The sequence below is a fragment of the Papio anubis genome, chromosome 20 (assembly GCF_008728515.1).
Source record: "Papio anubis isolate 15944 chromosome 20, Panubis1.0, whole genome shotgun sequence".
In the NCBI taxonomy this organism is placed as follows: Eukaryota; Metazoa; Chordata; class Mammalia; order Primates; family Cercopithecidae; genus Papio; species Papio anubis.
Window position 1 is genome coordinate 39807374 of NC_044995.1, and position 24634 is coordinate 39832007.

The 24634-nt window shown below is 43.3% G+C and overlaps 1 protein-coding gene and 1 pseudogene across 1 annotated transcript; both read right to left on the minus strand.

Moving 5' to 3' along the window:
- Positions 1-1242: 1242 nt before the first annotated feature.
- ZNF788P lies at positions 1243-22236 on the minus strand. The gene is made up of 4 exons (XM_031659863.1): positions 21693-22236; positions 6466-6592; positions 6203-6263; positions 1243-5640 (listed from the first exon to the last, which is right to left on the minus strand). Exons 1-4 carry the CDS (start codon positions 21693-21695, stop codon positions 2841-2843), a joined length of 2991 nt encoding a protein of 996 aa, XP_031515723.1. The 5' UTR covers positions 21696-22236; the 3' UTR covers positions 1243-2840.
- LOC103879942 lies at positions 15142-17622 on the minus strand (annotated as a pseudogene).
- Positions 22237-24634: the final 2398 nt, after the last annotated feature.

The window sequence follows — 24634 nt, forward strand, 5'->3', positions numbered from 1 at the left end:
TTGGCAGGCCAGGCCTTTCAACAACTACCTGTGAGGCCAAGTGCCATGGCTCAAGCCTGTAATTCTAGCACTACAGGATGCCAAGGTGGGAGGATTGCTAACAACCCAGAGTTCAAGACCAGCCTGAACAAGGTAAAACCCCATCTCTACAAAAAATACAAACATTATCTGGGTATGGTGTCACATGCCTGTAGTCCTAGCCACTTGGGAGACTGAGATAGGAAGATCACCTGAGCCCAGGGAGGTCAAGGCTGCAGTGAGCCATGATCCCGCCACTGCACACCAGCCTGTGTGACAGAGTAAACTGTCTACAAAAGCTATTAAAAGACAAATTTTTAAATAATTTAAAAAATTAGCTGGCCGAGGTGGCCTGTACCTGTACTTCCAACTACTGAAGAGGCTGGCAGGGCCAGGCACAATGCTTCACACCTATAATCCCAGCACTTTGGGAGGCCACAACAGGAAGACTGCTTGAGCACAGGAGTTCAAGACTAGCCTGGGTCACATGGCAAAACCTCATCTCTTCCAATAATACAAAAATTAGCCAAGTGTGGTTGCGAGCACCTGTGGTCCCAGCTACTCAGAAGGCTGAGGCTGGAGGAGCCCAAGAGTTCAAGGCTACAGTGAGCTATGATTGCACCACCGCATTCTAACCTGGGTGACAGAGGGAGACTCTTTAAAAATGAATACCCATGAGGAGAGTGAAAGCTATGAACAATTCACCAGTGGCAACAGGTCTCCTTCCTGTACGTGTTTAATACCTGAGTTTACTTATTGGAGTAGTTCTCAATGAGTTACATTCCACCTTTTGGAGTTACCACAATTTTTGTATTTAACTTTTTTGTATTACTTTGACCAGGGTCTGATTTGAGTAAAAGGTTTAAGAGGCCTGTAGAGGCCAGGCACGGTGGCTTACACCTGTAAGCCCAGCACTTTGGGAGGCCAAGGTGGGCAGATCATGAGGTCAGGAGATCGAGACCCTCCTGGCCAACATGGTGAAACCTTTTCTCTACTAAATATACAAAAATTAGCTGGGCGTGGTGGTACATGCCTGTAATCCCAGCTACTCAGGAGGCTGAGGCAGGAGAATTGCTTGAACCAGGGAGTCGGAGGTTGCAGTGAGCTGAGATTGCACCACTGTGCAATGAGTCTGGTGCACAGAGACTGTCTAGTGACAGAGACTGTCTCAAAAAGGTGTGGGGGCGGCGGGGGAAGAGGTCTATAGAAAGGGAGACATGTAAATAAAGAGAAAGAATGTAACTTATAACTTAGGTTCACATTCCCAATTACTACACCTCTTACATAAAATTTGGTGCTTTGCAAATAAAGTGAGTGCTGATTTTGTGGGATCAGACATAAATAGCAAGTGTTCTTAATCACATATAATCAACCATAAATAAGAATAAACTGAGGCATTACAAAAAACACTCAAAATTCCCAGATTAAGAGCAAGGTGCTTTTTCTCACATGAAAGTCCTGGGTGGCACCAGTCACTACACAATGCAGGAGAGAAACAAGCTCCCATCTAGTTGGTTTTCAGGGAAGCATAGTAAATGTCAGGCTGAATCATGAACAGGGTCACTGCCACTAGAACAATGCTTGCAAAAGAGTATAGACCTTAACTCACTCTATAGATTAGGGAGTTGACCATCAGAGTATTTCCAACCATGACAGTTTGAATTAGTTCTCTGGTGATCATTTACTAATATTTGAAATAAAAAAGCCAACTGGAAATGTACCTTTAATGTGAATCATCTGGCAACATCTCTGGAGAACTACGACTCTGAGAAAAGGAAAGTCAAGGATTTGGAGAATACTCTTAATTTGCAAGCAAGAGAATCAGAAAAAATGGGCTGAAGCAGGTGGCCACACACTGCTCTCCCTGTGTGGTGCCTCTAATATGTGACTGACACCTTCCCTGTCTGTGCCTATGAAATCTCATTAAGATTGGCTATAAATGGCAGGGTACAGTGGCTCACACCTGTAATTCCAGCACTTTGGGAAGCCGAGGTGGGTGGATCACTTGAGATCAGGAGTTTGAGACCAGCCTGGCCAACATGGTGAAACCCCATCTCTAAAATTAGCCAGGTGTGATGGCGGTTGCCTGTAATCCCAGCTACTTGGGAGGCTGAGGCAGAATTGCTTGAACCCGAGAGGCAGAGGTTGCAGTGAGCTGAAATCATGCCACTGCACTCCAGCCTGGGCAGCAGAGCAAGACTCCATCTAAAAAATGAAAAAATTTAAAAAAAAAAAGATTGGCTATAGATGAATTGTATCAGAACCATCTAAATATCTAAATACATCCAGATTTAATTGTCCATTCACCGGTAGCTCTTCTCAACTCAGAAATAAATTATCTCACAGGTCCTTTCCCTACTCTTTTTCTATGTTTCAAAGGAATGGGGATAATTGAATGCATATTAACAGAATGTATCTCTTCATGTCGCTGACACGAACCGGAACAAATGAAAGCTTTGCCACATTGCTTGCATTCACATGGTTTCTCTCTGGTGTCTGTCCTTCCACGATTTTGAAGGTTCTTGGCAGATGTGAAGGCTTTCCCACAATTCTTACATTCATATGGCTTCTCTCCAGTGTGCATCCTTCCATGTATAAGTAAGGAAGAGAAATTACTAAATGCTTGTATACACCCCTTACATTTAGCGTTTCTCTGTAGTGTATCTTTTCATGCATTCAAAGCTCCATGGAAGATATGAAAAATCCTTTCCCACGTTGTTTATTCATAGGGCTTTTCGCCAGTGTGTGTCCTTTCATGTCTACAAAGGGAACAAGAAAAACTGAATACCTTCTCACATTCCTTACATTCATAAGGCTTCTCCCTAGTGTAGTTTCTTTTTATGACGTAGAAAGGAACCGGAACTATAGAATGATTTCCCACATTCCTTACATTCATAAGACTTTTTTCCAGTATGAGTTAGTTCATGTATTCGAAGGCTACTCCAATAACGATAGACTTTACCACACTGTTTACATTCATAGGGTTTCTCCCCAGTGTGAGTCCTTCCATGTATTCGGAGGCTTGAGGCACATCTGAAAGATTTCCCACATTGCTTACACTCATAGGGTTTCTCTCCAGTGTGAGTCATTTCATGATATCGAATAGAACTGGGTAAATTAAAGCCTTTGCCACATTGCTTACACTCATAGCGTTTCGCTCCAGTGTGACTCAACTGATGATATCGAAAAGAAATGGGAGAAACATAGGCTTTCCCACATTGCTTACATTCATGGGGCTTCTTTCCGGTGTGACTCCCTTGATGACGCTGAAAGGCACTGAAATAAATGAAGGCTTTCCTACATTGCTTGCATTTATAGCGTTTCTCTCTAGTGTGAGATTTTTCACGTGCTTGAAATGAACTGGGAGAATGAAAGACTTTTCCACATATCTTAGATTTATGGGATCTCTCTCCAGTATTCATGTGTCTAGAAAAGCTTCTAAGATGAGAAAATCCTTTGCCACGTTGTTTATGTTCATAGCGTTTTTTACCTATGTGTGTCCTTTCATGTCTCTGAAGGGAACTGGAAAAACCAAATACCTTCCCACATTCCTTACATTCATAAGGCTTCTCTTTTCTGTGACTCCCTTCATGCTTTTGAAAGGATGTAGGATTATCAAATGCTTTCCCACATTCCCTGCATTCATATGTCTTCACTCTAGTGTGGACCCTTTTATGATTTTGAAAGAAATTGGAACTATAGAATGATTTCCCACAGTTCTTAAATTCATAAGGCTTTTTTCCAATATGAGTTAGTTCATGTATTCGAAGGCCACTCCAGTAACGATAGACTTTACCACACTGTTTACATTCATAGGGTTTCTCCCCACTGTGAGTCCTTCCATGTGTTCGAAGGTGCGAGGCAGATCTGAAAGCTTTCCCACATTGCTTACATTCATAGGGTTTCTCTCCAGTGTGAGTCATTTCATGACATCGAATGGAACTGGGCAAATTGAAGCCTTTGCCACATTGCTTACACTTACAGCGTTTTGCTCCAGTGTGACTCAATTCATGACACTGAAAAGCAGTGGAAGAAATATAGGCTTTCCCACATTGCTTACACTCATAGGGGTTCTCTCCAGTGTGGCTCCTTTGATGACGTTGAAAGGCATTGAAATAAATGAAGGGTTTTCCACATTGCTTGCATTTATAGCATTTTTCTCTAGTGTGAGATCTTTCACGTGTTTGAAATGAACTGGGAGAATGAAAGACTTGTCCACGAATCTTACGTTTATGAAGTATCTCTCCAGTGTGTATCTTCATGTGCCTAGGACAGCTTCTACAAAAAGATCCTTTCCCACGTTGTTTACATTCATAGGGTTTTTCAGTGTGTGTCCTTTCATGTCTCTGAAGGGAACTAGAAAAACTGAATACCTTCCCACATTCCTTACATTCATAAGGCTTCTCTTTTCTGTGACTCCTTTCATGTTTTTGAAAGGATATGGGATTACCAAATGCTTTCCCACATTCCTTGCATTCATAAGGTTTCTCCCTAGTGTGGATCCTTTTATGATTTAGAAGGAAACCGGAACTATAGAATGATTTCCCACATTCCTTACATTCATAAGGCTTTTTTCCAATGTGAGTTAGTTCATGTACTCGAAGGCCACTCCAATAACGATAGACTTTACCACACTGTTTACATTCATAGGGTTTCTCCCCAGTGTGAGTCCTTCCATGTATCTGGAGGCTTGAGGCACATCTGAAAGCTTTCCCACATTGCTTACATTTATAGGGTTTCTCTCCAGTGTGGGTCATTTCATGACATCGAATGGAATTGGGCAAACTGAAGCCTTTGCCACACTGCTTACACTCGTAGTGTTTCACTCCAGTGTGACTCAATTGATGATATCGAAAAGAAATGGAAGAAATATAGGCTTTCCCACATTGTTTACGTGCATTGGATTTATCTTTAGTGTGAGTCCTTTGATGGTATCGAAAGGCACAGAAACTAATAAAGGCTTTCCCACATTTCTTACATCCATAAAATTTCCCGCCAGCGTGAAGCATTCTACATCTGTGATAGAAACCAAAAAAACGGTATGTCTTCCCAGAACCCTTACATGCATGATGCTTCCCTCCTCTATGCATTCTTTCATGTATTTGAAAGGAAGATACGTTATTAAATGCTTTTTCACGTTTCTTACATTTGTAAGGTTTCTCTACACTGTGAGTCCTTGCATGCATTTGAAGTTCTGAGGTGCATCCAAAGGGTTTTCCAGATTGTTTACATTCATAGGGATTCCCTCCAGAGTGAGCTCTTTTATGTCTATGAAAAGAAGTGGAAAAACTAAATGCCTTCCCAGAATCCTTACATTCATAGAGTTTTTCTCCAGTGCGTGCAATTACATGTCTGCGAAAGTAGGGGAGGTAGCTGAAGGCCTTCTTACAGTATGTACATTTATATAGCTTCTGTCCATATTCCTGATACTCATATGGCTTGTGTCCAGTGTCAGTTCTGGTGTGCTTATTAAGGGATAAATGACCCATGCCAACCTCACACACATTCCTTTCACATGATGCTACTCCAGTTTTCTTCTTCAGCATGTCATCCAGAACCTGGGTCAAAATTTCTCCACGCTGATGACCTTCACTTTCAAATAGTCTCTCTTCCATAAGACCTCTGTGAAAAATGAAAAGCACACTTAATGGGTTTATCAGTGATCTTTATATTCATTCACAAGTCTTACACTTGCATTTTTAACATGATCCAGCAAAGTGTAGGTTTTCTACTCTGTCTGAATTGTATGAACATGAATGGACCACATGGTCTACAAGATGGCCCAGCCATATCTATTATCAAAAAATAGATATGGGGCTTAATACTATTTCCATGTAAACTACTGTACAAATACAAAACCTCTTTGTCTTTTAATTTTGCTTGTGAGTGAGAATCTTGCCCTGTTGCCCAGGCTACAGTCCAATGATGTCATCATGGCTCAGTGTAGCCTGACTCCTGGGCTCATGCAATACTCTGGTCTGAACCTCCCCCTCCCAAAGGGCTGATTATAGGCTGGACACCATGGCTTATGCCTATGTCACAAATAAATGCATGTTTTTAGAGAAAATATTCTAAGAATAAATACAATGGAACTCAGCTTTTTTGTTTGTTTCCTTCTTTTTAACATTCCCTCCCATTCTAAAATTTTCTAGAGACAGTGCTTTGTCTTGTGAGTGCAGATTACCTTTGGTTGCTCCTGGGATTTTTGTATTCATTTTCAATGTTCTGGTCTTTCCATTTCTTCCCTAAAATACAGACACAGATACACAGGCCTGAATTAGTATAAAATTATGAAATAATTATTTGATTCTATGTTTATGATACACTGCAACCATTCCTCATTTATTCATCAAAGTATTGCCTGTCCATATTCCAAATTACTCAACAGAACTGATGAATGAGAAACACTTCTCTAATTCACTGAGTGAGTAATGTTGTCACCCTTACCTATAGAGGCCAGGTTCCTTAAGGTTTCTTGCATCACTTCTTGGTAGAGATTCTTTTGGGAAGGATCCAGCAAAGCCCACTCTTCTGGAGTGAAGTTCACAGCCACATCCTCAAAGGTCATTGAGTCCTGAAACATCCCACATGTGTAGAGAAGGATGGGTGAGACTGACAACACTGGACATCTATACCCTATTCCTAAGAAGTTCTCACAATGCTGTGGACTCCAAAGATTTCATTACTTGGACATCAGACCTCTTACTCTCTGCCTATACTCACTTTCTTCCATAAAGCAATTCTGATGCTACAATTTAACCACGGGGTAAAGCAACAGCAGAACAGGAAAATGTGTGAGTTTCCGGTGAATCCACATAAAAAGGTGTGCTGTCTGGGCTGCCCCTAATGTCTGTTTGTAGTGTGGGTCTGTAGTGCCTGCTGTAACCAAGTCCTGTGAATTCGCATGCAGAAAAAAGTTAACATAAGGAGTCTTGAGGCTGTGTATCCTTGAAAATGTCTGTTCCCAAGTTTAAAATTTGATGATATCTAGGAAGTAGATTTTGTTCTAAATACCAATGACAGAAACAAACAACTGGATTTTGTGAGGGGTCCATCAATCTAACTAATAAGACAGTTATAAATAGCTAAAAAAAACGAAAACAAAAACAAAAACAAAAAACCGAACGCATGAGAAGAAGCGATTCTGGGGATCTCTGCTTGGGTAGTAAAGCCTAAATTGTAACCAAATTGCTCATAGCTGAATGTCAACAAGGTTGAGAAGTAAAACCCCAGGTGCCCAATCGTAACAAAAAGGCAAATATTTATCAAACATAAAAATGTTTGTGTGAACAGGTGTGGTGGCTCACGCCTGTAATCCCAGCACTATTGGAGGCTGAGGTGGGCAAATCACTTGAAACCAGGAGTTTGAGACCAGCCTGGGCAACATGGTGAAACCCGTCTCTACTAAAAATAAGAAAATTAGTTGGGTGTGGTAGAACATACCTCTAAATGCCAGCTACTTGGGAGACTGAGGCACGAGAATCACTTGAACCCAGGAGGTGGAGGTTCAGTGAGCTGAGATCGTGCCACTCGATGTACTCTAGCATGGAGACAGAGCGAGACGCTGTCTGAAAACAAAAACAAAACAAAACAAAACAAACTTTTGCTTATGAGAGGCCACCATTCACAGAGGGAGAAGGCAAACATGTGCTCTGTCTCCAGGATTATTAATGGTTCAGCCTTTCTGGAAAATAGTATGATAGTGGCTCTAAAAATAACAAAATTACGGCCAGGAAAGGTGGCTCATGCCTATAATCCCAGCACTTTGGGAGGCCGAGCAGGGCAGATCACCTGAGGTCAGGGATTTGGGACCAGCCTGGCAAAAACGGCAAAACCCTGTCTCTACTAAAAATACAAAAATTAGCCGGGTGTCGTGGCGCACACCTGTAATCCCAGCTACTTGGGAGGCTGAGGCAGGAGAATCGCTGGAATCTGAGAGGCAGAGGCTGCAGTGAGCCAAGATTGCGCCACTGCACTGCAGCCTGGGTGACAGAGTGAGACTCAGTCTCAAAAACAAACAAAATTACCATATCTTCCAGTGGCTGACTTGTAGGTCTGTTTATACCGAATAAAATAAAAAAAAAAATAGAAAACCAGGTCATGGAGACATATTTGAAAACCACTGTTGACAACGGCCAAGAGCTGGATCCATCCACATGTCCACTGATGGTTGTATGCATACAAAAATGTGGTAGGCATCTAAATACAATGAAATATGATTTAATCTTAGAAAATAACACCCTGTCCCATGCTTTATGCATGAAAATTCACGATGCTATGGAAATTACACAATGGCAGTCACACACACACACACACACAAAACAGAGTATGATTCATCATAGATAAGTTATACAGAGTTGTCTAAGTAAATTAATTGTACACTTAAAATTGCTTAAGCTAGTAAAATGTAATTTTACTTTATAGTAATTAAAAATAATAAATTCACTTTGGGAGGCCAAGGCAGGTGGCTCACGAGGTCAGGAGATCGAGACCATCCTGGCTAACACAGTGAAACCCTGTCTCTATTAAAAATACAAAAATTAGCTGGGCATGGTGGCGCACACCTGTAGTCCCAGCTACTCAGGAGGCTGAGGCAAAAGAATTGCTTGAACCTGGGAGGCGGAGGTTGCAATGAGCCGAGATCGGGTCACTGCACTCTAGCCTGGTGACAGAACGAGACTCCGTCTAAAAAAAAATAATAAACAAATAAATTACTGTCCTAAGTGTAAAACGACTTGACCAAAACATAGGCAATGGGCTGGGTGCAGTGGCTCACAGCTGTAATCCCAGGTCTTTGGGAGGGCAAGGCAGGCAGATCACTGGAGGTCGGTAGTTCGAGACCAGTCTGGCAACATGCTGAAACCCCGACTACACTAAAAACACAAAAATTAGCTGCGGGTGGTGGTAGACACCTGTAATCCCAGCCCCTTGGGAGGCGGAGGTTGCAGTGAGCCAAGATCATGCCATTGCACTCCAGATGGGTCAAGAGAGCGAGACTCCGTCTCAAAAAAAAAAAAAAAAGATAGCCAATGTATTCCAATAACATTTCTCCAAGATACATCCAAATGACCACAACACACATGAAAAGGTGCTTAACATCAGGAATTATTAGGTGTACTTATTTTTTTTGAGTCAGAGTCTTGCTCTGTCACCCAGGCTGGACAATGGCGCAATCTTGGCTCACTGCAACCTCAGCCTCCTGGGTTCAAGCAATTGTCCTGCCTCAGCCTCCTGAGTAGCTGGGATTATAGGTGCCCACCACCACACCCGGCTAATTTTTGTGGATTTTTTTGTTTTGTTTTATTGAGATGGAGTTTTGCTCTTGTTGCCCAGGCTGGAGTGCAATGGCACGATCTCAGCTCACTGCAAGCTCTGCCTCCCAGGTTCACGCCCATTCTCCTGCCTCAGCCTCCTGAGTACCTGGGACTACAGGTGCCCATCACCACACCCGGCTAATTTTTTTTTTTGTATTTTAGTAGTGATGGGGTTTTGCCGTGTTAGCCAGGATGGTCTCGATCTCCTGACCTCATCATCTACCCACCGCGGCCTCCCAAAGTGCTGGGATTACAGACGTGAGCCAATGTACCCAGCCAACATAATAAAATTTTAAATACAGTCATATATGGCTCTGTGGGAAAATAAAAAACGATTAAAATCCTGCAGCTCTTTCAAATATGTCAGGGTGGATCCATAATTGAAGACGTCCGTTAGGGAGGGAAAGCAGGTATTTTGGAATATAATGAGGGAACCATATATTTAGGGATTGTCATTCCTAAAAAGAGCCAGCTGCGGGAGTCTTACGGACTCCTTCCTTCCTTGACCAAAGGTGAGTCAGGCTGCTCAGGGCATCTTCTTGACCCATTTTGTCCTTCTCATGCAGAGCCCAGTTACATCAAAAATCCTTCTAAGGGAGTTCAGGGAGAATGCCCCCAAAACTTGATACTCAATCAAATTCCATTTCCTCAACCCATGATAATTCATCATGTTTCTCTTCCTTGACTGGGCATGGTGGCTCACGCCTGTAATCCCAGCACTTTGGGAGGCCTGGGCGGGCAGATCACCTGAGGTTGGGAGTTCGAGACCAGCCTGACCAACACAGTATAATTTTGTATTTTTAGTAGATACTAAAAATAGTATTTAGTATCTACTAAAAATACAAAATTAGCTGGGCATGGTGGCGCATGTCTGTAATCCCAGCTACTCGGGAGGCTGAGGCAGGAGAATCACTTGAACACGGGAAGTAGAGGTTACGGTGAGCCAAGATTGCACCATTGCACTCCAGCCTGGGCAACAAGAGCAAAACTGCGTCTCAAAAAAAAAAAGAAAAAGTTTCTCTTCCTTGTTTTGAGACAGAGTCTCACTCTGTCACCCAGGGTGGAGTGTAGTGGCATCATCTCAGCTCACTGCAACTTCCACCTTTCAGGCTCAAACGATCCTCCTACCTCAGCCTCATAAGTAGCTGGGACCAAAGGTGTGTACCACCACCCCCAGGTAATTGTTTGTATTTTTGGTAGAGATAGGGTTTTACCATGTTCTTGAGGCTGGTCTTGAACTACGATTGCTGAGCTCAAGCAATCCACCCGCCTCAGCCTCCCAAAGTGCTGGGATTACAAGTATAAGCAAATGCACTTGGCCCCTTTTCTTTTTTTAAAGTGTACAGCACACGGTATTCCCAGTATTACTCTCATACAAGTAATAACCAGACCCAATCCTGGTAGGAACTGAGATCAAAAAAGATTAGGTGCATTCAGGCTGGTATGGCCATATGCTTTTCGATGTCTTGCTGGTATGGTGTCCTTTGAAACACAAGTTTAAAATTTCAATGCAGTCTAAATTATATATTTTTTCTTTGTTCCTAGTGCTTGTGTTGTCACATCATAGAATCTTTCCTAAATCCATGATCATGAATATTTTTGAATGGCACACTGTAGCATCAAGAGGGTAAGATTATCCTTTGTTCCCATGGGAGGATGAGAATGGGGTATTTGAATAATTCTGCAGGCTGACATAGAATTGAAACCCACTATACATTGGAGACTAAAACTATATAAATTTAGTATACTATAATGGCATATTACATTAAGCTGTTTACCATAATGCCATTTATATATAACAGCTATATACAACATTATAAGTTACATATAATATTTACCAGTTATCTATCATAACTATATACTATATATACTTCATTTGTGCATGTATATACATATGTGTATATATATGCATATTATAATGCTAGACTATAATACTATACATTAATATCTCTTTAAATGTTAACACACAAAGCCTCAACAATACACTTGCAAAGAGAATCCACCCATATATGATAACATCTGTACCCCATGATAAAGTGGGATTTAATTCGTGGAAGCAACACTGCTTAACATTTCTAAAAATCAACTTATACAATGCACGATAGTTACAGAATCAATGTCAAAAACCACAATCCAAACACATGCAAAAAAAAAAAAAAGTGACAAACCTCAACACTCCTTCAAAATAGAAATCAAGAATACAAGGGAACTTCTACAACCTATTATAAAATATGTATAAGGGTTGGGCACAGTGTCTCACACCTGTAATCCCGGCACTTTGGGAGGCCGAGGCAAGCAGATCACCTGAGGTTAAGAGTTCGAGACCAGCCTGACCCACCCAGTGAAACCCTGTCTCTAGTGAAAATACAAAATTAGCTGGGCATGGTGGCGCATGCCTGTAATCTCAGCTGCTTGGGAGGCTGAGGCAGGAGAATTGCTTGAACCCAGGAGGCGGAGGTTACAGTGAGCCACGATGGCGCCACTGCACTCCAGCCTGGGCAACAAGAGTGAAAACTTCGTCTCAAAAATAAATAAATAAAATGTGTATTAAAGTGCATAGTTACCATCCACTGACAGTTAACAACTCAATATAACTAATCAAACCTACAAGCTAATTATTTTCTCCAAATTGTTAAGCCAACACAGGCAAGCACTAAGGAAAGATTTTAAAAAGTAAAAGGAACTCAGCAAAACCAAACCCTGCCTGTTTACCAAAAACGTCACCAAAAACTGGCACTTTCTGCTCAGTGACATGTTTAGTGGCCCCATTACCTTGACTGTACAAGCGTAGCATAATCATTTGTTCGTGAAACAGAGACTTGTAAGACTGGTCATATGAGGGTTTAGCTATATCTTACTTTTTATCAGTGCAATTGACCTATCTGTGAAGAGGAAGAATACTTAAATATGATGAGAAGATTCTATGGAACTTAAATTTATTAGTCCACATATCTAATAATTAGCCTAACTTAACAGGTATTAACATTTTATCCAGTGAACTAAAAATTTTAGTTGAGGTGACCTCACAGCGCAATATAACCTCAAAATGATTTTGACTAAGACGTACTAGTCAAAGTAAACTAATCCTTCTTCTTAACAGTAAGTTTATCATTAACCTTCTCCTACTTATTCCCACCATTCTCACTATAGCATTCTTAACATTTGTTGAATGAATAGTTGAGGTTACATACAACTCTGCAAGGGACCTAACATCATAGGCTCATATGGATTATTCCAACCCTTTGCCAAAGCAATAAAGCTGCTCATTAAAGAACCACTACAGGCTGGGCATGGTAGCTAATGTCTGTAATCCCAGCACTTTGGGAGGCCGAGGTGGGCAGATCATCTGAAGTAAGGAGTTCGAGACCACCCTGACCAACATGGGGAAACCCCATCTCTACTAAAAATACAAAAGTAGCCATGCGTGGTGGCACATGCCTGTAATCCCAGCTACTGGGGAGACTGAGCAGGAGAATCGTTTTGTAAAAACTAAAGTAGAGGTTCCTCTTCAAAAACTTTCCTCCCCATCTAATTAAAAATAAATTATAACTTATCTTAAAAGCAAAATTTATTCAAAAACTTATACTAACATTCTTAAATATCTACTCACCATAATAAGCAAAAATCAATATACTTTATATTCTTAACTCCCACAATTTAGCCTACATATTTGCCCTGGCATGCTTATACTGGTCCGAGCAAACATTAAGTCATAGCCTGTTCCTCTTCCTTAAAGGTGTTTGTACCTTTCTCAACATTCCACAAGTTACTTCTTCCTTTATTCTCCTCTGTCTTTGCCTCTCTTAAAAAGTTCTAAGTTATTAGCCAATCAGAACAAATACAAAATATGAGGTCCCGTTCCAGCCAGTGGAAACCAAACACAGCAGTAAGGTGGACACATCAGGTTATAAATAACCCTATCTCCTTTGTTCAGTATACTCTAGTAACAAAACTGCTAACAAATGTACCCTTTCTGCAGAAAGTATTAAAATGGCCTTACTAAAAAAATTTAATTTATGTTCAAATGCTATTTCTTTACAGCACTGGGAAACAAGCATCTCAAACAGCTTGAACCTGGAAGGCAGAGGTTGTGGTGAGCTCAGATCGCGCCATTGCACTCCAGCCTGGGCAACAAGAGCGAAACTCCATCTCAAAAAAAACCAAACAAAAACAACAACAACAACAAAAAACAGAACCATTACAACCACTAATACCATCCATCCATCCTCCTTTATACCATCACACCTACCTCGCCCTGACCCTTGCATATGAATCCCTCCCTAACCCCCATTTCTTAATATAAATACAGGAGTATTATTTATTGTAGCCCATCAAGTTTGGCCATCTACTGCATTTTATGATCAGGATGAATATCCAATTCAAAATACGCACTAATTGGCACACTCCAAGCAGTAGCCCAGACGATCCCATAAGAAGTTGCCTTAGGCTGGGCGCGGTGGCTCATGCCTGTAATCCCAGCACTTTGGGAGGCCGAGGCGGGCGGATCACCAGGTCAGGAGTTCGAGACCAGTCTGACCAACATGGTGAAACCCCATCTCTACTAAAAATACAAAAAATTAGCTGGGCATGGTGGCACACACCTGTAATCCCAGCTACTCACGGGGCTGAGGCAATAGAATCACTTGAACCCAGGAGGCAGAGGTTGCAGTGAGCCAAGATTACGCCATTGCACTCCAGCCTGGGGGAGACTCTTATCTCAAAACAAAAACAAAAACAAAAACAAAAAAAACAGTTGCCTTAGCCATTCCTTTTCTATCAGTTTTCTTGATAAGTGGGTCATTTCCTTTATCAACTCTTATCACACAAGAATTTGGATAATTTTATCATCACAACCCCTGGCCATAGTAGGATTCATTTCAATGCTAGTGGAAACTAACTGAGCCCCAGTCCACTTAGAAGAAGGCAAATCAGAACTAATCTTGGTCTTCAATGTCTACTATCCCTATTTTTCATTGCAGAATACACTAATATTAATATAATAAACGCCCTAAATACTACTATTTTACTAGGAGCATTACATGATATAGTCACACTAGAAATATACACAATTTTGTTACTAAAACACTTATATTAACAATTTTAGGCTGGGCGCAGTGGCTCATGCCTATAATCCCAGCACTTTGGGAAGCCGAGGTGAGCGGATGACTTGAGGTCAGGAGTTCGAGACCAACCTGGGCAACATGGTGAAACCCTGTCTCTACTAAAAATACAAAACTTAGCCAGGCGTCGTGGCGCGTGCCTGTAATTCCAGCTGCTTGAGAGGCCAAGGCATGAGAACTGCTTGAACCCGGGAGGCAGAGGTTGCACTGAGCTGAGATCACACCACTGCATGCCCAGCCTGGGCAACAGAGCAAGACTCTGTCTCAAAAGAAAAAAAAAGAAAAACAATTTTATTCTTATGAATTCAGGTATCATACCCATGATTTTGGTATAATCACTTATGTGTTTTTTTTTTTTTTACTTTTAAATTGGTTTTACATGCAAAGAATGAACTGATGTTTTCCCCTAAATTCTACTTTTCAAAAACAAGAGGTTTTTTTTTGTTCTTTGTTTTTTTTTTTGAGACTGAGTCTCACTCTGTTGCCCAGGCTGGAGTGCAGTGGTGCCATCTCGGCTCACTGCAATCTCCACCTCCTGGGTTCAAGCGATTCTCCTGGCTCAGCCTCCCGAGTAGCTGGGACTACAGGCACGTGCCACCATGCCTGGCTAATTTTTTGTATTTTTAGTAGCGACAAGGTTTCACCGTGTTAGCCAGGATGGTCTCGAACTCCTGACCTTGTGATCTGCTCTCCTCGGCCTCCCAAAGTGCTGGAATTACAGGCATGAGCCATCATGCCTGGCGACAAGAACTTTTTAAAAGAAAACCACATAATAGATTTTAAAAGGCAATGAGATTCCTCTGCTTCTAGATCATTGCTAGTCTAGAAAAATAAAGTTTGTTCTACCAGGAATCACAAGTTAGAACTGAGTATTCTCCAAAGTGGAAATTCTAGAGTGCAGTGCCATTCCAGGCAAAGATTATTCAGTTCTCATCCCCAATATCCACAACTACCTATCAGAACGATTAAACCAGGTCAAAATAGTGCAGCATGAGGCTTCATCAAACAATGCCATTATGCTCTTCTAAGATGCAAATAAACCCAAACAGGAAATACTAAAATCAAAATAATATTTGACATTGTCATACAAATTGTTAGGTCCTTGTTGTATTTCCCTTCTATAACTTTAAATAAATATTTTACTCCAAATAATATTTTATTTTATACATCACTAGCCATGAATTTTTGCCATTAGTTATTATATAAATGCTGCCAAGTGCCATTATCCAAATGGTATAACCATGTTATGTCCACAATTCACTTCTATAGTTATAAGTAGAATTTTCATGATTTTACATAAGTACATCTATCCGTGAATATTTAACACTGAGATGCAATCTAATATCCGTAATATCTGATGTTTTGTAGATAGCAATGTAGGAAAAATATATTTTAATCACTTTTCATTTAAGTGACCTTATATAAAAAATAAACTAAGAATTTAGCAGTTCTAATTCTCCAAGGGGCTTTTTCAAATTTACATAAAGAAATGGTTACAGAGATTTTTAAGACGCATATTCCATGTCCACATCCTGTTGTAAATGCTGTACCATTTTCTCTTCCAACTGCTTCCCTTTGCCTGCAAAAGGAGCTAGGATAAGATGGATGTTTTGCTTGACTTCTTTGATATCCTGAGCTTTCTGTAGCTCTTCATTTTTCTTCAATCAGTTTATTATAAATTCAGCTTGCCATTTCTGTTTGATCTCTTCAACTCTCTTCATTGCATCAACAGTTTTATTCCATAGCTCTTGCTGGTATTTGATAGGTTCATTTCTATGTTTCTCAAATTCAAATGAATTTTCCACTGTAAGCTCTTTACTGGTTGCTTTCCAGAATGCTTTCGTCCACCTAACCTTGTGAGGATTGCACTTCTTTTTAAAGTTTTTATGACATGTAGATTTACAAAACCTGAACACCTTGCAATTGTTGCAGAAGAACATCATGCCATGGCCAGGGTAGATGGGCCCCAAACAGAAATAACACTTCTTGATACGCATGTTGAACCCGCATGGGTCCCCACCGACCAAGCGCCCAACTTATGCATCTTCTGTGAAAAAACCGTTTACCCCAGACACGAGCCCTGTGTGTATGATATATCTCAATGCCCATCCTAATATCTAGTATCCCACCACAAACATAAAAAATATGTATGATAAAATGGTTACTTTAATAGAACAAATTATGGAGGTTTAAACCTTCTTATTACTAGAACTGTAGGAACTGAAGTCATTCCTGAGAATTCCAGATTCTCCATGGTACCAAGGACACCATATCCTACAGTAGGGTCAGTTAAATAAGCTACCCAGCCCATACCTTGAAAATGCTGGTTTATATCCTTCCCATTCAAATTCATCCCCTACATCTCCTCACTATTCTTTTTATACTATTTTCACAGAGACTCTGACTGCAATAATGGACTCACATTGGCTCCTAATCTGAATGAGGTTAGAAATACGCTAGCCATTATCCCCATTCTAACTGAAAAAGTGCCTGTTCCACAGAAGTCACCACCAAAGTAGTTCCTTACATAAGCAACAGCATCTCTAATCCAAGGAGATCCTAGTAGTTATCATCAACAGTATGATACACTCCAGACAATGAACAATCACAAAAACCCTAAACCAAACAGTATCCCTTATAATTATCATAGCACTGTTGATAAAATTAGGACTATCCCCCTTTTACTTCTGAAGTAATGCAAGGGGTCTAACTAATATCAAGTGTAATTCTCCTTACATGACAAAAACTAGCACCAATCTCCATTTTATTTCAAGAGTACCCATCAACAGACTTAAGCATACTATGGGAGATTGCAACACTATGGGAGATTGGTTAAGGGGGCCTTAACCAAACAACTCTGAAATATCTTGGCCTATTCAGCAACTGCTCACAACAAATTGAATAATCACAATTTTAACATCTAATCCTTCTTTCACAATCCTAAACCTATCAATTTATGTAAATCTAGCAATTACAATATTTATACTATTTAACCTAATATACACAAAACATTATTATTATCTACATATGTAATAAATTACCACTCCTAACTTCCAAGATTCTCCTCACTCCCTAAGGGGGTTACCTCCAGCTATAGGATTTGTGTGCCCAAATAGGTATAGGGTAAATCCCAAAGTGCTGAGATCACAGGAATGAGTCACCATGCCTGGCCAAATGTAATTTTTATTTTTTATTTTATTATTTATTTACTTTTATTTTTATTTATTTATTTTTTTGAGACAGAGTCTCGCTCTGTCACCCAGGCTGGAGTGCAGTGGCGCAATCTCCACTCACTGCAAGCTCCGCCTCCCGGGTTCACGCTATGCTCCTGCCTCAGCCTCCTGAGTAGCTGGGACTACAGGCACCCACTATCACGCCCGGCTAATTTTTTGTATTTTTTTTTTTTTTTTAGTAGAGACGAGGTTTCATCGTGCTAGCCAGGATGGTCTCGATCTCCTGACTTCATGATCCGCCCACCACACTGGGCAACACATAGTGAGACCCCATCTCTTTAAAATTTTGTAAAACAAAGACATAATAAATCTGTTATCAAGCCACAAAGACACAAAGATACTTTAAATGCGTATTTTTACATGAAACGAAGAGGTCGAAATGGCTACTTACAACATGATTCCAAGTACATGACATTCTGGACAAGGCAAAACTCTAGAGGCTATAAAATCATCGGTTGTGCAAAGGGATTAAGGGGTTAGTAGAAGAGAGGGAGGGGAGTGTGACGACTACATGAAGCAAAAGGGATTTTTAGGGCAGTGAAACTCTTCTGTATAAGACTGGTGGGTATAGGCCGAGCACAGTGGCTTGCACCTGTAATCCCAGCACTTTGGGAGGTCAAGGCAGGTGGATCACCTGAGGTCAGGAGTTCGAGAACAGCCTGACCAACATGGTGAAACCCCATCTCTACTAAAATACAGAATTATCCAGGTGTGGTGGCAGGCACCTGCAATCCCAGCTACTTGGGAGGCTGGGGCAGGAGACTCACTTGAACCCGGGAGACGGAGATTGCAGTGAGCCAAGATCACACCATTGCACTCCAGCCTGGGCAACAGAGTGAGACTCCATCTCAGTAAATAAATAAGACTGGTGGGCCAGGTGTGGGATTACAGGTTGGGATCATGCATGTAATCCCAGCACTCTGGGAGGCCAAGGCGGGTGGATTATCTGAGGTCAGGAGTTCGAGACAAGCCTGGCCAACATGGTGAAACCCTGTCTCTACTAAAAATACAAAAATTAGCCGGCACCTGTAATCTCAGCTACTCAGCAGGCTGAGGCAGGAGAGTTGCTTGAACCCAGGAGGCAGAGGCAGCAGTGGGCCGAGATCAAGCCACTGCACTCCAGCCTGGGCAACAAGAGCGAAAACCTGTCTCAAAACAAACAAACAAAAAACAAAAACAAACAAAACTGGTGGGTATACGACACTTGCAGTTGTCAAAATCCTACTGCCATCCTGCTCACTGATGTGCTCAATGAGGGTTTCTCGTCAACATTGTATTGTATCATTCCCCACCGCATTGTGTACCCCACATACATTTTGATTTGCTTCACCCTGTTGGGGTGGGTTTTCATTGTCCTGTGGAATCATATTCCTCATTCACTAGTCTGAGAGAATCCAGAGGACAGGAATCATTTCTCTTTCCCTTCAATAGCACCATCCAATTGGCTGACCAGCCACATTTCAAAGTAACAGAAACTGGAGTTGGAGGAGAAAAGCTGAGCATGGCAAGGAGTTGGCTAACTACATGAAGAGTGTACCAGTCATCTCCTTTCACCCCGGAAAATTCAGTGGCTCCCTTTGGAGGCCCCAATCCCACACCACACGCTAACTTGTGGGAAGAGTGGTCCCAAGGATGATACTCTCTAAACCCTCCTAGAGACATAGCAAGTGTGGGCATGATGGGGTAGCCCCAGGCAGTTCTAAACCCCAATACAGGGAAAGATAGGAGGGGTCTCCTGAAGACACATCACCCCACAAAGTTTCCAAAGGGGAACTGAGGCAAGAGAATAGGGTCTGGAGGCAGGGAACTTAAGGCCAATTTGTGCCGAGTTCCTAAAGCTGAATCAAGGAAAAACACCAAAGTCTAGGGTCAGGGAATCTAAGGCCAATAAATGCTGACTTCCCAAAGCTGGATCAAAAGGAAAACACCTGGGTCTGGGGGCAGGGAACCTAAAGCCAATTAATGCCAACTTCCAAAAGCTAAACCAAAAGGAAAAATCCCATCTCACCCATGGGATCAAAGACTACTCTCTCTTTACAACCCTTCCCCTTCCACCTTCTCAGATGGAAAGGAAAAGTGTATCTGCATAGGGCACCAATTAACCTCAGCCTTTAATTAGCCACAGACCAAATCCTTTCCAGGACCAAATCCTACATCAAGAGAAGGGGTAGCCGAAAGGGACCTCAAAAGGAGTACTTAAAACCTAGAAAACTTTGTAACTGAGTCCTTGAGCTACTTGCTGGGCCCACTCCCATCTTGGAGTGCTTTCTCCCTTTAATAAATCTCTGCTTTTCTTTCGTTGCTTCCTTCCTGTGTTTCGTTAGTTACTTTGTTAGTGCGTTTTGTTCAATTATTTGTTCAAAATGCCAAGGACCTGGACAGCTCACACTCACAACTTTCTTTCAGGTAACAAAACCTCAAGTGCAAGATATTCGGAGCAGGTGTTTGTGCTCTAAGGAAAGATAACACGAGGAAAGGAACAAGGGTTTTTTTTCACTGGAGTGTCAAGACGTTATTTTCTACTTTCCTCTTATGTGAAATGTTCAGAAATAGAAATATTTTTAAAAGTCACCCGTGGTTCTGTTAAAAAAAAAATTAAGAAACCATTAAAATGCTTCATCTATTTGAAGGAAAGGGTGAATATATTGTACAATATAGAACAAATAGGCCGGACAGCTGGCTCACGCCTGTAATCCCAGCACTTTGGGAGGCCGAGGGCGGGGAGGGGGGGGGGGGGGGCACTTCAGGTCAGGAGTTCGAGACCAGCCTGGCCAACCTGGTGAAACCCTGTCTCTACTAAAAATACAAAAATTAGCCGGGCACGGTGGTGGACGCCTGTAATCCCAGCTACCCTGGGAGGCTGAAGCAAGAGAATCCCTTGAAGCCAGAAGGCAGAGATTGCTGCGACCGAGATCGCACCATTGCACTTCAGCCTGGGTGACTGAGGCTCCGTCTTAAAAAAAAAAAAAAAAAAAAAAGGACAAATAGTTGATAATACTGTGAATTGGAGAAGGGAAGTTAATGTTTGGAAATATGAGAAGGGAACTGAAAATGTAAGATGCTACCGCAGGCCTTTAAAGAATTAGGCTGGGGTCATAGCGGGGAAGATGTGAGACCCTGCAGACCACAGATTTGGAAAATGGAGGGGGAAACCAGTCCATGTGGGCAGCGGGAGAAACCTTAAGTAATCGGACTGAAGTGTGCGCAGTGCACTAAAGTCCTACCTGAGGGCACTGAAATCCAACTCAACTGCAATATTTCCACGTTTCTGGTAACAAACCACACACCATGACTGCGTGCTTCTCATTCATGAATTCCCATTTGCACAAACTCTTGAATTTTTATCAGTGCCTCTTTTTTTTTTTTTTTCTTTTTTTTTTGAGGTGGAGTTTCACTCTTGTTGCCCAGGCTGGAGTGCAGTGGTGTGATCTCGGCTCACCGCAACCTCCACCTCCCGGGTTCAAGCGATCCTGCCTCAGCCTGCCGAGTAGCTGGGATTACAGGCACACGCCACCACGCCCAGCTAATTTTGTATTTTTAGTACAGACGGGGGTTTCTCCATGTTAGTCAGGTTGGTCTCGAACTCCTGACCTCAGGTGACCCACCTGCCTTCGCCTCCCAAAGTGCTGGGATTACAGGCGTGAGCCACCGCGCCCGGCCATTTTAACTTTTAAGAGGAGAAAAGACGACTGGGGACCCCACAGACCACCGCTTTTCTGACGCAAGAACCCCACACCCGAGACGGGATTCCCCCCATGATCCTCCCCATGGCCCAGCACAATCTGAGGAGACCCGCGGCTAAGGGCTCGGAGTTGCCCAAAGGGGGCTCCGGTACCGGGGCCGGGGCCGCAGTCGCTGTGCAGGGACGAGACAGGATGCCCCGGGTCAGGGATGCCGGCCCAGCCCCACAGACCCCGGAGTCGCCGCGGGGAGCCCCGGGACCTGCCACAGCCGGTTCTAACCAGCCCTTCGCCCCCGCCTCAGGATGCCTGGCCCCACACACTCACCATGCCTGAGCTCCCAACTTTATTCCCCAGGGCTCCTGCGACTAGAGAGGAACACAGCGCAGGTGACAGAGCGACAGGAGCTCTGGCGGAGAAACCTGGAGCCTCTCAGAGCCGAGAGTTCATAGAGCCGGAAAGAGCGTTCCAACGGTCGTTACCACAACAACAAATGAGACCGGGGGCGTGCGCCGCCTTCTCCTTCCCAAGAAAAACAGTTGTCAGGGTCCCGCCCCGGCGCTCCTGATTGGACCGTGCGCCCCGCCTCGCCCTCTGAGCCCTGAGTGACAGCAGAAGCCCGGGATAATGGGGCCCTGCGGCGCCAGACTGGTTCTATTCACTTCCTTTTTAAGGCCCATCTCCCTCCTTGTGCCCTGATCCTTGGATATTTGCATTTCCGCCAAACTTTCCTGAACTTCATTTATATATATATATGATTGATTGGTTGATTGATTAACTGAAAGGGGTCTCGCTCTTCTCGCCCAGGCTGAAGGTGTAATGGCGTGACCTCGGCTCACTGCAACCTCTGCCTCCCGGGTTCAAGCGATTCTCCCGCCTCAGCCTCCTGAGTAGCTGAGATTACAGGCACCTGCCACCACGCCCAGCTAATTTTTGTTATTTTTAGTAGAGACAGGATTTCACCATGTTAGTCAGGTTGGTCTCGAGCTCCTAACCTCAGGTGATCCGCCGGCCTCGGACTCCCAAAGTGCTGGGATTACGTGAGCCACCGCGCCTGGCCTTTGTCCTGAACTTTAGAAAGGGCACTGACCTCTCCTTCACTCAGTGGGCTTTCTCTGCTCCTTCCTCCTGCATCAGGTCACAGGTGTATGCAGGGGATTCCAGACTCAGTGTCTGATGGGGCGATCTGTTTGCCTCAGAGCAGGAGGGGAACCCAGACCAGGGCAGGCACGACTAGACCAGGAAAGAGAGACAGATGTCCTCCAGGGGGACAGGAATAGGGGATGAGGCATGGACAACGCTTCCTCACACATCTACCATCTCTCCTCACAGTATGGGAACACTCCCTCCTTCCAGAACTTCATTTTCTTTTCTTTCTTTCTATCTTTTTTTAATTATTATTATTATTTTTTTTTTTTTGAGACGGAGTCTCTCTCTGTCCTCCAGGCTGGAGTGCAGTGGTGCGATCTCGGCTCACGGCAAGCTCCGCCTCCCGGATTCACGCCATTCTCCTGCCTCAGCCTCCCAAGTAGCTGGAACTACAGGCCCCTCGCCACCACGCCCGGCTAATTTTTTGTATTTTTAGTAGAGACGGGGTTTCACCTTGTTAGCCAGGATGGTCTCCATCTCCTGTCCTCGTGAGCCGCCCGCCTTGGCCTCCCAAAGTGTTGGGATTACAGGCGTGAGCCATCGCGCCCGGCCAGAACTTCATTTTCAACAGCAGGGAACTATCCCTTGGGGTCAGTTTAAGCTTTTGATCTAAATCAACTGTCAACTTCATAAACCCTTTCTCCAGGTGATGTTTCAAACAATTCTCTCAAACTGACCTTCACAGATTTTCTTCCTATATACAAATTACAGCCTGACCCCAGTGACCCTATGCATGCCAAAACCAAAAACACTGCCCTCCAAATGGCCACAGCCTCCTGAGGTCCAACCTCAGAAATGACAGAACACCTCCCCCCCACCCACCTGCCCCCTGTCCCCCACCCCAAATGCATCTGCACTTGGGTCTCCTGTGTTCCAGGGCTCTGCAGATTCTCAGAATCCACTCCTGGAGCTGCTCAGGAACACCCAAGGGAGCTCCATTTCCCTCCCTTTGCAGGCTCCAGGCTGGTCTTGGGCTCTCCTGCCCCCTGCAGGTTATTCACCTGCTTCTTTCCCCCATTGATTACTTCCATGAGACCAACACCTACAATCCCACTGTGTGAATAAGACACCAGCAGACACCCTGCTTTCCTCCTGTATGTACATATAAAGTAGGAGAGAAAAAACTAAGATAATTTAACTGCATTAAAAGACTTCCAAATTGTGGTGGCAGCGGTGACTGAGGCACTAGCAGCCAGGGACACTAGAGATACCAGTGGGGCGGGACTGGGCTGGGAATGGGTTAGGGAAGGGGCTGCAGGGACAGATAGCTGCCTGGGCCCAGCAGCAGTGCAGCCGTACAGCCTAAGGCACCTGAGGAGCAGAGCTGGGGGCTTCTGGGACAGGACTATGGGGAAGAAAAAAGAGGCAGGCTTGATGGAGCCTGGAGCTGTGGGAACTGATGCAGACTTATGATAGCTGATACTATCATAAATAAGTCCCATTGAGATGTGAGAACTTGGATTCCTTGGCAATTTATGAAGAGGAAGACTGATGACAAAGAAGTCATTGATGAAGAGGAGGATGAGGATCATTGACATGCTTGTCCTACTATGCAAACAAAAGGGGAAAGCGCAACTACTTCTGCAACATGCGGTGAAAGGATGCGGGGGACTCTCATTGTCAGGTAATATACTGCTGCAGAACTCTTAGAGGTTGCAAAACCCTTCAATAAATACCTGGAAGGCCCATTGCCATGGCTCACATATGTAATCCCAGAAGTTTGGGAGGCCAAGGGGAGCGGATCGCTTGAAGCTGGGAGTTGGAGACAGCCTGACCAGAGAAAAGGGAGAGGATCATTTGAAGCTGGAGTTGGAGACCAGCCTGACCAGAGCACGACCAACCTGGGCAAAAGAGCGAGACCCTGTCTCTATAAAAAAACAAAACAAATAAACAAACAAAAAACAAAAAGAAGGTCAGGCGCGGTGGCTCATGCCTGTAATCACAACACTTTGAGAGGCCGAGGCAGGCGGATCACCTGAGGTCGGGAGTTCCAGACCAGCCTGACAAACATGGAGAAACCCTATCTCTAATAAAATACAAAATTAGCCAGGCATGGTGGCACATGCCTGTAATGCCAGCTACTCGGGAGGCTGAGGGAGGAGAATCACTTGAATCTGGGA